The sequence below is a fragment of the Mustela lutreola genome, chromosome 15 (genome assembly GCF_030435805.1).
Source record: "Mustela lutreola isolate mMusLut2 chromosome 15, mMusLut2.pri, whole genome shotgun sequence".
Taxonomy (NCBI): Eukaryota; Metazoa; Chordata; class Mammalia; order Carnivora; family Mustelidae; genus Mustela; species Mustela lutreola.
Genome location: NC_081304.1, coordinates 25,280,513 through 25,293,181, shown reverse-complemented (window position 1 = coordinate 25,293,181; position 12,669 = coordinate 25,280,513). Strand labels below are relative to the sequence as shown.

General features: G+C 56.7%; 1 protein-coding gene across 1 annotated transcript; it reads left to right on the top strand.

Annotated features, from left to right (window-relative positions):
• The first annotated feature begins 6,466 nt into the window (after positions 1-6,466).
• Positions 6,467-11,684, top strand: DLX3 (distal-less homeobox 3). Its single transcript, XM_059148646.1, has 3 exons — positions 6,467-7,052; positions 8,111-8,301; positions 9,874-11,684. Exons 1-3 carry the CDS (start codon positions 6,728-6,730, stop codon positions 10,219-10,221), a joined length of 864 nt encoding a protein of 287 aa, XP_059004629.1. The 5' UTR covers positions 6,467-6,727; the 3' UTR covers positions 10,222-11,684.
• Positions 11,685-12,669: the final 985 nt, after the last annotated feature.

The window sequence follows — 12,669 nt, the reverse complement described above, 5'->3', positions numbered from 1 at the left end:
CCCTTGTCATTGCATCTTCCCTCTTGACTCAAGGGCAGGGAGAAAATGCTGTGAGTCTCCCCCCTTGGGTGGGGCTCCAGATCCTTCCCTCCCACCTACTCAAGGATGGATCTTTTGATGAACCCCTCTCTGCTGGCTGCTGTAATTGACATCTAAACAAGCTTGCTTCCATTTAAAACACACACACACACACACACACACACACGCACACACGCACCCCTTTCCTAATATGCCAAATACCCTCCAGCGACCGCGCTTTCCGCTCCCTCCTGCCTTTCCTCGGCAAGCGTTGCCTGCACTTGTTCTCTCCATCTCCGCCCCTCCTACTGCCCCTCAACCAGCTGTAAACAACCTTCCCACTTCCCCTCCACTGAACCCGCTCTTCCTGGTGTTACTGACTGCCCCCCTTGAAATGTCACCCAAAGGGCACATCTCCGTCCTCATCCTGCCTGAACCGCACGTCCCCAGCAGGATTTGACCTTGCTGACCACTCCCTCCTCCTTGAAACACTCAGCAGCGACAGCAGCACCCGCAGACACACCCGGGGCCACCCAGACACTGCCCTCTGCACTGCCTGACACCAACCTGGCCACTTTCTCCCAGGTGTCGCCCTAGAACTCTCTTTGGCTCTCTTCTGTCCCACCCTTCCAGAACCATCTCATCCATCAAACCCCCAACTTGCATCTCCCATCCCAGACTCTGATTTTTGACCCATAGAGCCAACTACCTGCTGGACAGCTCCCGTAAAGCCGGTCACACTCAGCATGGTCAGAACTGAGCTGACTGAGCCTAACCCACTTGGGACAATGATTAGGCAGAATCTTCTTCTTCTTCGTTTTTAAGATTTTATTTCTTTGAGAGAGAGAGAGAGAAAGAGAGAAGGAGGGCCAGGGGAGAGACAGAAGGAGAGGGGTAGAAAAAAATCTCAAGCAGACTCCTCACTGAGTACAGAGCTTGATGTGGGGCTCGACCCCGAACCCGGAGATCATGACCTGAGCTGAAATCAAGAGCTGGACACCCAACCAACTGAGCCACCCAAGGGCCCCAGAAATATCTTCTTTTTTTAAAAAAAAAATGTTTTTTTAAGATGTTACTTATTTGTTGGAGAGAGAGACAAGAGAGGAGCAGGAGATGCAGGACTCGATCCCAGGACTCTGGGATCATGACCTGAGCTGAAAGCAGACGCTTAACTGACTGAGCCACCCAGGCGCCCCCCCCCGGAGTATCTTTAAAAGCCAAACATACATCCTGTGGCCCCACAAGTCCACCGTTAGGTACCCAACAGCAGTGCACGCCAAAAGGCATGTACAAGAATGTCCGTAGCGCTGCTCATGATGGTCCCAAACAGGAAACTACTCAAATGCCCACAGACAGCAGCACAGATAAATAAATGGTGGTATATTCACATGATAGAAACAGCGAAAATGAATGATCTACAATATATCCAATAATATCAAACTCACACAAACATAATCTTGAACAAAAGAAGTCAGACATAAAAGAGTATACGCTGTATACTTCCATTTATTTCGAAGTTCAAAATCTTGCAAAACTGACCTTTAATAGTAGGAGCTGAGACTTTAGCCTTGGGGTGTCATAACCAGAAGGAAACCTGAGGGGGCCTCTGAGGGCTGGTACCATCGCTTCCCACCCTGGCTGTCAGTTACATGGCTGTGTTTGGGCCGCACAAATTCGTTATTTATGATTTATGCACTTTTCTGCAAAAAGGTTTAAAAGAGCAAAACTAAACTAAAAGGGCTGCTCGTCAAGCAGTCCCTCTTCTTTGTGTTCTCTCTTCCTCTCTCACTGAGAATGGTCTCAAACTTTCCACTTAGTTGCCACTAGTCCCCACTGTCCCCTCTCCTGGTCACTCACCTCCAGTCCATTTCCAAGCACTACTATTCCTCCTCCTCGAGGTCTCTCAAACCCATCTGCTTCTCTCCATCCTCACTGCCTCCTCCTTACCCTGGACCCAATAGCTCTCTTGCTAAGGCTCCTTCAGTAGCCTCCAGGCTGTCCCCCCAGGTTCTGTTCTTGTCAGCTCTGATTCATCCCCACACAGCAACCAGAGAGACCCTTCTAGAACCAACACCCAGTCATGTCTCTCCCCTGATTAAAATCTTCCAGTGGTTCCCTGTCGCCACTAGATAAAGCCCATTCTTTCGCTCTGGGGTTCTAAGATCTCTGTGCTCTGGGTCTCCAGCTTTCCCTTTAGCCAATCCTTCCCCTACACTGTGCCCCAGGCAGTCCCATGAGGCTTTGCAAAGACTTTTTCCAGAACTCCCTTCTTCCCCTTATCCTTGCTTTTTCTGGCTGAATCTCACACAACCTTCAGGTCTCAGTCCAGATATCTTCCTGCCTCCATGTCACCGTGTCACAGCAGAGCGTGCCACACCTGTCCCAGTACATGTCACATGATAGCAAAACTGGCTGCTTTTGTGTCCACTCCTCCTGTTGACCTTGGACTTCATGGAGAGGGTATTGTGTCTGTCTTGTTCATCACTCTGTCACCAGCACCAAGAACAGTAGAGGGTCAGGAGGGATTTATTGGGTAGATGAAGGACTCCAGGAGACATCCAGACAGCCCAGGGCTGGAGGTCTGGGGTATATGTCCAAGGAGGTTGGTGAGATGGTGAAGGCGAGCTCCCCCTTGAATGACAAGAGTTCGAGAATTTAGAATCAGAGTTTGAAGGGAACTTAGAGACCATCTAATAGTCCACTTTTTAAAAATATTTATTTATTTATTGCAGAAAGAGAGAGTGCAGGGTCGGGGGGAAGGACAGAAGGACAGGAAGAGAGGAAGCGGACTCCCCTCTAAGTAAGGAGCTGGACATGGGGTTCAATCTCACGACCCCAGGATCATGACCTGAGCCGAAATCAAGAGTTGGGCCCTCAACCAACTGAACCACCTAGGTGCCCCGTAATAATCGACTTTCTGATTTACAAATGACAAACTTAAGAGAAAGACCCACTGGCTGGACAAGGATGGGTGCAGGGGAGGGAGATGGCAGCTGCAGAGTAAGGCATGGTGGTGATGAGAAATGAATATTTAGGGGCACTTGGGTGGCTCAGTCGTTAAGCGTCTGCCTTTGGCTCAGTTTAGGATCCCAGGTTCCTGGGATCAGGTCCCACAGGGAGCTCGCTTCTCCCTCTGCCTCTCTGACTCTTGTGAATAAATAAATAAAATATTTAAAAACAAAAAAGGAAAAGTGAATATTTAGTGCAGATAGGGCTCCTAAAATCAGTGAAGACCATATTCTTTCTGAGTATGATGGTGGGGCTTTTGCACCAAACTCCCTTCCTGGGTCTCCCTGGTGGAGCTGGACTCTGGCCTCCTAATACCGACCACTAGATGGCGTCGGCTCCCTAGGCAAAGGAGAGAGCAAGGGCTGGACCGCTTCTCCCTCTGCCTCCAGCCTTCCTCCTGTGTTCCTCCCCTGGGATCCAGCGCCTCCTGAGCCCAGCTGCTGTGGCCGTGCCCAGAGAGCAAGATACCTGGGTTCCAAGAAGCAGCTTGCTTCAACAGTCTACCGTTTCTCGTGCCCAGGGAGAGGGTGGGCGATGGACCACAGCTCCCCTGTCCCGCCAGCCTCGCAGAGGCTCCCAACAGACCACCCGGCAGCATCCCAGCACCAGCGGCGGGACTCTGGCTCGGCTGACACCTGCTCATCATGCTGGCCCAGAGCAGATGCACTGGGCAGCACTGATCCCACTACATCCTCCCACTGCCTTGCCAACTCCGAGCCTGCAGGGTCCTGGGCGAAGGCAGGTGGCCCCAGTCCCAGTGACCTGACAGGGCCCTTCTGAGGTCACACATGGTCCTATCTGGGAAGCTACTGCTACTTCTACCCTGGAGGGAGGTAGCCTGACACCAGGGCCGGCTCCACGCCTTCCCTTTCTGTCATTCTGCAAGCACACTCAGACAAAATGATTCAGTCCCTCTCCAGGAGTAGAGAATCTCAGTTATTCATTCAACAAACATCTATTGAGGACTGAGGTTGTGTGTGTCAGGACCTGCTCTAGGTACTGGGAGGTGATAGTGAACAGCAAGATACAGTCCCTAGAGTCTTGGAGCGTAAAGTGCAACAGAGAACCAGATGCTAATCTCACCGTACCCAACCTTGTTGAATTGCTCACTGAAGTCTTCACTTCCATTTCTTTCAGACTCTCCGAGCCGAATGTAGCACAGAAACTAGCCTAATGTAATCCACATTTGCAGGATTCCAGGATTCCCGACTCCCAGTCCAGTGCTCACTCACTGAACTTGGGAGCTGCAGGTTGGGGTGGGGGAGGAGAGAAAGGAGCGAAGCTTCTTCAAGGACCTCATAAAGAAGGCAGACTAACTCCCTGCCATCTGCCAATCACCCGGCCCTCCTTGTCTCCGTAGTGAATGAATGAATGAAGGCATGAGAAGGGGGGTTGCCATAGGCTGTCTCTTTTCTGGGGGGAGCTGGGTGCTCCAGAGCAGGCCCTGACCTCTTCCCCCGCTCCCATCCTGGGAGGGGAGCCGGCCGGGCCAGTGCCCTCGCTGCCCCCAACGCCTCGGGCTTTCTAGGCGCCCTCTTGGCAACAGAACAGAGGGCATCCTGAGCGGGTGGCAACTCGCCCCGCCACGGGCTCAGAGCGGCGGGCGATAGGCGCTAGGGGGACGCGGAGATAGACAGACAGATAGCGCTCCCCTCGCCCGGCCCCCGCCCCCACCTTTCCCACGCTGCGGCCTCCCCGGAGCCGCTCAGACCTGGCGGGCCCTCCAGGCCCTCGGCCCGAGGACCGGGGCCCTCTGCCTCCGCCAGCTGCAGCTCCCAAAGCCCTGGGAGCTCCTGGCAGCCTGCCCACGGAGTCTAAGTTTGTACAGGGGCACAGAGCCCCCTGCACACTTATCTGCCAGGCGGGGGAGTCTGCGAGGGAAACCCGTACCCCCGGGCCGGGCGAGACGATGCGAGGCTGCCGAGTCCAGAAATAACCACAAGGTGGCGCACTGGCACTGCGTGTCCTTGGTGGCCTTAGCCCAGCCGTGCCCCTCAAGGGGACAGGGAAGAATTGACAGGGCTGCCCCGTGTGAAGGTCGTACGCGGCCGGGAACTGAGATTTGGAGGACCTTCCCCTCCCCCCAAAAGAAGGCGGAGAGCAGAATAGGGGGTGGAATAGAGAAATATTGTAGGCTTGGGAACAACTTGGATGACTTTGCAGGCCAGATAGGACTTAAGAGGCGCACGCCGGCAGGAAGGGGAGCCTCTTCAGGGCCCTCTCCGAGGGACAGGACTCAGTGGCGCATCATGGGTTGGAGCTACTGGAGACTGGGAAGGCGCTAAGAGTTTTGTATACATCTGCATACAACTATGCATGCACACCCAGAAACCCCCTCCCACAGCCCTCCACTCACACGGCTTATACTCTCCCCTATGCCCACTCCTGCATGCACACACACACACACACACACACACACACACACACTCCTACACTTTTGTGCATGTCTGTATACTGTGGACCACGTGAAACCCTTACACCACAGGCACCAAGTCCACCCGTCCCATATACCTGATCTCTAAAAATGCCTGCATTCCTTTAGTGTTGTCCCCAGTGCCCAGAACAGGCCCCCCAGACTTACCAAGACACACAGAAAGCCAGCCCGTGTCCCACCCAGCCTCATGGGGACTCAGGTCCCCTGCTCCCTCCAGCAAGCTCAGGCAGTCTCTGAAACAGCATCGCCCAACAGGTTACGCCCCTCCACCCTCTGGATAAACCCCTAAATCCACACCCACTTGCTCCCCCACTCCAGCCGCACCCCCCAACCTCTCCAACAGGACCCTCACGGTCCCATTATGACATTCACGGTCCTGTGGCACTTTGTCCTGATGGGCCCCTTTCTCTGGAAAGGCATTCAAGGTTACATTTTATGACTGCATCGCTGTAAATAAATCAATATCCTATAGTCAAACATTTTCTTCAACTGAAAGTGTCTGTTCCTTTTCTTCTGATTGTAAAAGAAATTTAAAGTATTTTCATGAGCCCTAGGTCTTTCTCATTCTGGGCACATCTGTCCGCCTGTTATTTGCATAGTGTCACACACACACCACCTTGGACCACCTCCCTCTACAAACGCCCAATGGGCAAATTCCCCTGCTTCTCCATCGCACCTAAGCCCACCTCCCAGCCGCAGCCAGGGAGACAGACAGACTGGCAAATCCCGGGGGCGCCCGGCAGAGACACCCGCCCCCTACGCCTTCCTGCAGAGACGCTGGAGGGGTTATCTGAACTGGGGGTGGGAGCCACGGGAGGAGTAACAAGGGGTGTGTGTGTGTGTGTGTGTGTGTGTGTGTGTGTGTGTGTTTTGGGTAACAACAAAGAATGGGGGAGAGAGAAGAGAAAGAGAGAGAGAGAACGAAAGAGCGCAAGAGCATGTTTTGCCTCGAAGGCAAGACTTGCAGCCAATCAGAGCGCAGGAGCCTCCCTCCGCGACTCCACTATTGAGTCTATAACCGGCTGGCCGGGCGGAGCTGGCAGCATTTGACTGTGGCTTGGGACGCGACGGGAGGCGCGCAGCGACCGCCGGAAGGCCGGCGATGGTCTAGGCGCCCCTCGGCCTCCCCTCCCCCGAGAACCTGCGGGTCCTCCCCTCGCCCCCCCGGACGCACAACCCCGCCTCGTCTCCTGTGCCTCCTCCGCGCTCCTGCCCGCTCCGGCTCGGCGGCCCAGGCCGGCCCCCGGACCCGCGGCGCCCGCCAGGATGAGTGGCTCCTTCGATCGCAAGCTCAGCAGCATCCTGACCGACATCTCCAGCTCGCTGAGCTGCCATGCGGGCTCCAAGGACTCGCCCACCCTGCCCGAGTCTTCTGTCACCGATTTGGGCTACTACAGCGCTCCCCAGCACGACTACTACTCGGGCCAGCCCTACGGCCAGACCGTGAACCCCTACACCTACCACCACCAGTTCAATCTCAACGGGCTTGCGGGCACGGGCGCTTACTCGCCAAAGTCGGAATATACCTATGGAGCCTCCTACCGGCAATACGGGGCGTACCGGGAGCAGCCGCTGCCCGCCCAGGATCCAGGTGAGAGCCTGGAAGGTTCCCCGAGGGAGAGAAAGACGGAGAATTGAACCCCAGATCTAGGGACGCGTTGAGGGGATTAAAAAAATAAAAGTGCTGTCTAAAGTTAGGCAGGGTGGGTTAAGTGACCCCAGAGGGGTCAGACAACCTTTCAGTCGCAAGGCTGTGCGCCGGGGTCTCGGTGAGGATGGGGCCAGCTAGAGGAGAGAGGAGAAGAGGGGTGTCAGGGGACTTCTGAATCGAGTTGCTTTCGCCGGCACATCAACTCTTCCAACGGGTGGCAAGGCTTGGGGTTAGGCAACGGGGACTGGAAACTCCAGGGACCCTCTGGAAATGGGCCGGGGATAGGGGGTGAATGGTAAGGGCAACTTGGAGAAAGGCACACACACACACACACACGGAAGCAGAGACTGAGAAGTGGAAAAGTGAAAAAAAGAGAAGGGGTGGAGAAGGAGCGAAAGAGAAATGTGGAAAGACAAAGTGAGAGAAAGGAACCCAAGAAAGGCCAAGAAAGAAAGAGAAGGAAGGAGAAAGGAAGGAAGGAAGAGGGAGTTTGTATTATGCTTGCAACTTTTCTGAGAATCTAAAACGATTCCAAGATTAAAAAAAAAAAAAGTTTAGAAAAGAAGAAGGAAGGGAGAGAGGAGGGAAAGAGCGAGAGAGGTGACGGAGGGCAAGTTGGGGCGGGAAGGGGGCGGCCGGCAGGAGGGTGGCGAGCAGACGCGAGGCTGGGAGGCGAGCCGGGCAGGCGTCGGACCGAAGCCTCGGCTGTCCTCGCCCGGGTGGCCGGCGCCGGGGACGGCGCTCTGGGGCCCGGGCGCGGAGCTGCAGGCTGGGGGCGCGCGTCGTGGGCGGCCGCCGGGTCCGGGTCTCCGCCTTCAACCCCCGGTCCGGCTCGGTCGCCGCAACACCCTGCCCGGGCGCGGGCGGCGGAGCGCGCAGGCGGGCGGCCCGCAGCGAGTCGCTGGGCGGGAGCCTGGGACTGCCCGCGGGAGCGCGAAGGGCGCAGGGGGCGCAGGCCCAGGCTGAGCCGCCTCCCCCGCCCCGTGCGTTGCCCGCAGTATCCGTGAAGGAGGAGCCGGAAGCCGAGGTGCGCATGGTGAACGGGAAGCCCAAGAAGGTCCGAAAGCCGCGCACGATCTACTCCAGCTACCAGCTGGCCGCCCTGCAGCGCCGCTTCCAGAAGGCCCAGTATCTGGCGCTGCCCGAGCGCGCCGAGCTGGCCGCGCAACTGGGCCTCACGCAGACACAGGTCAGTGAGGGGCCGGCGACGGCCGCTGGGGCTTGGTGGGGCCGCGCGGGACCCGGGGGCTCCCCAGGCGCCGACAAACTGGCTGGCCTTTGAGATCGCCGGCAGGCCCTTGAAACCCTCGCTCGTAGAGCGAAGGCCACCCCTCCCCCATGCCGAGCCACAACTGCTGTCGGAAGTTTCTGCATTAAAACGTGTACAGGCGTGCATTATTTGTGAACCTGTGCAACTGTGTCTGTCTGCCACAAGGAGAGGTATCCTCCCCTTGCTCCAGACGCCCTGGCTCCCACGCTTCTCCGCAGGGCTTGTCCCTCACTTAACAGGAGTTCACCTCCCGTCTGGGCCCCCCCTCCGGGCCAGCAGGCCAGGCGTGTGTGGGTAGCAGCGTACATACACGTGTGTATGCGTGTACATTTGCACACATGCCAATGGGCCAGTGTACATGTGGGAAGGGTCGCAACAGGAGTGTGACCTTTCAAGGGTCATTGTGTTTATAGATGGAGGGACACGTGTACATGGCTGTATCCACAGCTGTGCACACTGGCGAGCATGTGTACAGAAATGTTCGCTTCTACTCAAACACCACATTAGTGCTTGACCCAAATGCTTCACCCCTTCCAAGCCAAGGAGGGAGATACCCCACCAAAGGGGGATGAGAACTCAAAGGTGAGCTCCACCCCTCCCCCCAGCCTGTTCCTAGAGCCCCCCAGCAGGCTGGCCCTGCTCAGGGGGGAGTGGCTGTTGGATGCCTGGATCCCTACAGGTGTTGACAGGCGGACCTGGGTGGCTGCGTGGGGCCCTGTCCGCTGGGAATCTGGGTCACCCCGTGAGGAGCTGATTCATTGTTTGTATCAGTCATGGGGTGGGGAACAGCAGGGGGAGGGGGAGATACCCCAAGGGAAATGTGGGGAATCATGGCTCACCTGCTCCTGAGTCCCCAGGTCACCCCCGTGAGCCAGTCCCAGAGTGCCCATGGGTGCTCATGTTCACAGGGCATTTACCTGGGTGCCTCTGAGCCTGTGTGTGTCTTTATAAGCTGGTGTGTGAGTGCGATGCTGTGAATGGGTGCATTCCTGCACATGGAGATGCTTACGTGGGTGTGTGTTTGTCTCTGTAGGTCTGTGCACCTCTGCCCATGGGTTTCTTATGTGAACAAATGCCACGAACTGCCCGTTCCCCACCCCACTGGCTGCCTTTTGTTGATTGCTTACCACACAGGCGGTCCTAAGTTCTTTATCCATCCGAATTTATTTGAGCCTCGTGATGACCCTATGAAGTAGGGGCTTTCAGCATCCCCATTTTGCAGATGGGAGAAGTTAAGTAGCTTGCCCAAGGTCACGCACTAGAGCGGACTTTGGACCCAGGGAGTGGAATGTTCCTCTCCACGTTCTAGCCCAGATAGAATAAAGATGCTGGCCCTGGGTTGAAACCCTTGGGTTTTGCCTGGACCTTGTGTGTAAAATGGGGTGGGCTGAACTTGGGCTTGCTCTCTCTAGGCTGGGTCCTCTTGGGGTTTTTGCTGAGCATCCTGAAAGGCTAACTTGCTCCCCCTTTTCTGCATGCCCTCCCACGCAGGTGAAGATTTGGTTCCAGAACCGCCGCTCCAAATTTAAGAAGCTCTACAAGAACGGGGAGGTGCCCCTGGAGCACAGCCCCAACAACAGTGATTCCATGGCCTGCAACTCACCGCCGTCCCCCGCCCTCTGGGACACCTCCTCCCACTCCACTCCGGCCCCTGCCCGAAGCCAGCTGCCCCCACCGCTCCCATACAGTGCCTCCCCAAGCTATCTGGACGACCCCACCAACTCCTGGTACCATGCACAAAACCTGAGTGGACCCCACTTACAGCAGCAGCCGCCTCAGCCGGCCGCCCTGCATCACGCCTCCCCTGGGCCCCCGCCCAACCCTGGGGCTGTGTACTGAGCACCCACCTGGCCTGAACCTCCCATGAAGGACCCCGGACCAGGCAGAAGGCACCTCTGTCCTAGCCGACACTCAGGAATCATCGAGGAGCACTGGGGAAAAGGCACCCCTTGTCCCCTTTCCTTGCCCCTTCCTCCAGGGACCCGAGAGCTTCCAGATGAAATTTGCATGGACCACGGATGTCCCCTGAACCTCCCTCCCCCTGCCTGGGCACTGGGGTTCCCCTCCAGATATTGGGGCACTCCACTCCAGCTGGGACAGCCGTTCCCCTTCTGCTCCAGGAGCCTGGATTGGCTTTCAATGGCCCATCGCCTTCCAGCTTCTAAAACTTAGTGCTCGTTCCACAGACTGGAGACCTTGGGGACCAGGGAGACCACGGAGCGTTTGCAGCTCAGGCCCGGGCCGGGGCACCAGGCACCAAGGATCCCAGGACCTGCTAGGCCTGGTCCCTCCTAAGCCACCTGTGGCTCCCCACTTCCTGAGCATCCCCTCTGTCAAAAAGACATTGGACATCGTGACCAGGACTCAGAGTGGGGATGTCAGGTAGCTCCCAGCCTGCTCTTCTAGCCCTCATTTCAGATTTGAGGGTTAAACCAAAGAAATCCCCCCAAGTGAGGGAATCGTTTAATATCTGTGGCTTTAGAGGGAAGAACTCAAGGAACCATCTCTGTCTTCTCTCCTCCTCTGGTCGGAGAGGAGCGGTGGGTCTCAGGGGTCTTTCCTAAGGACCCATTTCTTCCGTGTACAGGACTTTGCACAACTTTGGTTTTAAAAGCTGTTGAAAATTAGGAAAACAAAGGGCATTGTTACCAGATAGGACCAGTCTCCCCTGCATGGGCACCTCAGCTCTGCCCCACTCCCACCCACCTCTTCCTCTCTCTCCTGCAGTAAGTTGGCAGTTTGGGCGCCAAACCCCAAATCTCCAAGGAAGCATGCCAGGCAAGACAAACCCCAAACCATCCCCTTTCCGGTGACTTTGGAAACAGATTGCTCCCGCAGATGGAGAATGGCGGGTGAGGTGCACGGGGAAAGAGGGGAGGGCGACAGCTCCGTGCCTTTAGGGGTGAGGGGGTGGCCATCTGAAGGGCTGGTAGCGCCGCCCCTCCTTGGTCCGGACGTCCTGCCAGAGCTAACCTTCCTCTACCCTGATGTAGTCAAACATCGAAGAAAAGGGGAGGTGATAGACTAGCTATATATATAGTAATTTTTTTTTTTTAAGAGCAACAGAGAGAAACAGCCTCCTCCCTACTGTGGTTTCCTATTTATGTGGCCTTTTCCTCCTGGACATACCTGCCTATGCGTTGTGAGCAGAGAGAAACAGGGATGTGGGCTCCGGCCGGATCTGGGTTTGGTGGGAGGTGCGGGAGCAAGGAGAGTCGAGGTAGATCTCAGAGTCCCACCCGAGCCGGGCAGGAATGAAGCCAACTCCCACTCCCTCCCAGCCTTCTCATTTCTGCTTTCTTACTGGATCCATCTTTATATATAACGTTAATAAAAAAGAAGAAAATAACCGCTGAGCTCTTTGAACTGGAGGCTGGAGGCAGACAGCTCTTGGGGAGGGCCTGGGAGTTGGGGAAGGTGTTGGACACAGAGAGGCCTCTGAGCTTCCAGGGGCTCCTGGGGAACTCTGCGTCCTGAGGATCCACTGCTGGGACTCTGGTCTCAAGGGCTGAGCTGGGCCTGGCCCCTGGTTGCAGGTGCTCCTGACCCTGTGGCTGCCCCCGACTGGGGCAGGTCGGGGTGGGTGGGAGGCTCCCGGCTGTGGCCTCCCTGACTCCACTCTGCTTGGCCGCTTGGCGTTCCCTGCCAGCCAGCTGCCTTCCGCCACGGCCGCCGCCGCCGCCGCCAGGTCACCTCAGGGCTGCTCTTTGATCTTGGGCTCACACGCAGACATGCTTGCACACGTGTGTAAACCCCCTGCCTCCACGCCCAGGCACTCCCCGGTCCCTCACTCTCTGGTCTGTCCCTTCCAGCTTGGGGTGAGGGTGAGGCCTCAGGCAGGGGGAGCACCACCATGCCCCCAGCCCATGCCGGGGATCCGAGCGGACTGAGGGAAGCAAACACATTGAGTGGGCTCTGTGTTTCCCTTCTCAGGCTTGCACCCTGACTCTGAGCCTTCTTGCTACTGCCCCCCAGACCTTGGGGAGGGGGGACAGCACGGCTCCCCCCCCACCCCTTCTGGCTGCTCACCTCTGACACTGGAGACAGGGACCCGGACGAGCTGGAATGAGGGGAAGGGTGTGAGGGACACGTGCTGGTGCAGCTGGGAGACTGTGTGAAGGCGCGCACACACCTGTGAGCTGCCTTTCCCCCTGAGACATGTGGACCGAGACGCACGGTGACATCTCTCTCTTCCCTCACACCTACATGAACTCCCACTTGAGACACACACACACACACACACACACACACACACACACGCCTCTGAGACCCCCTTAGCGTCACACA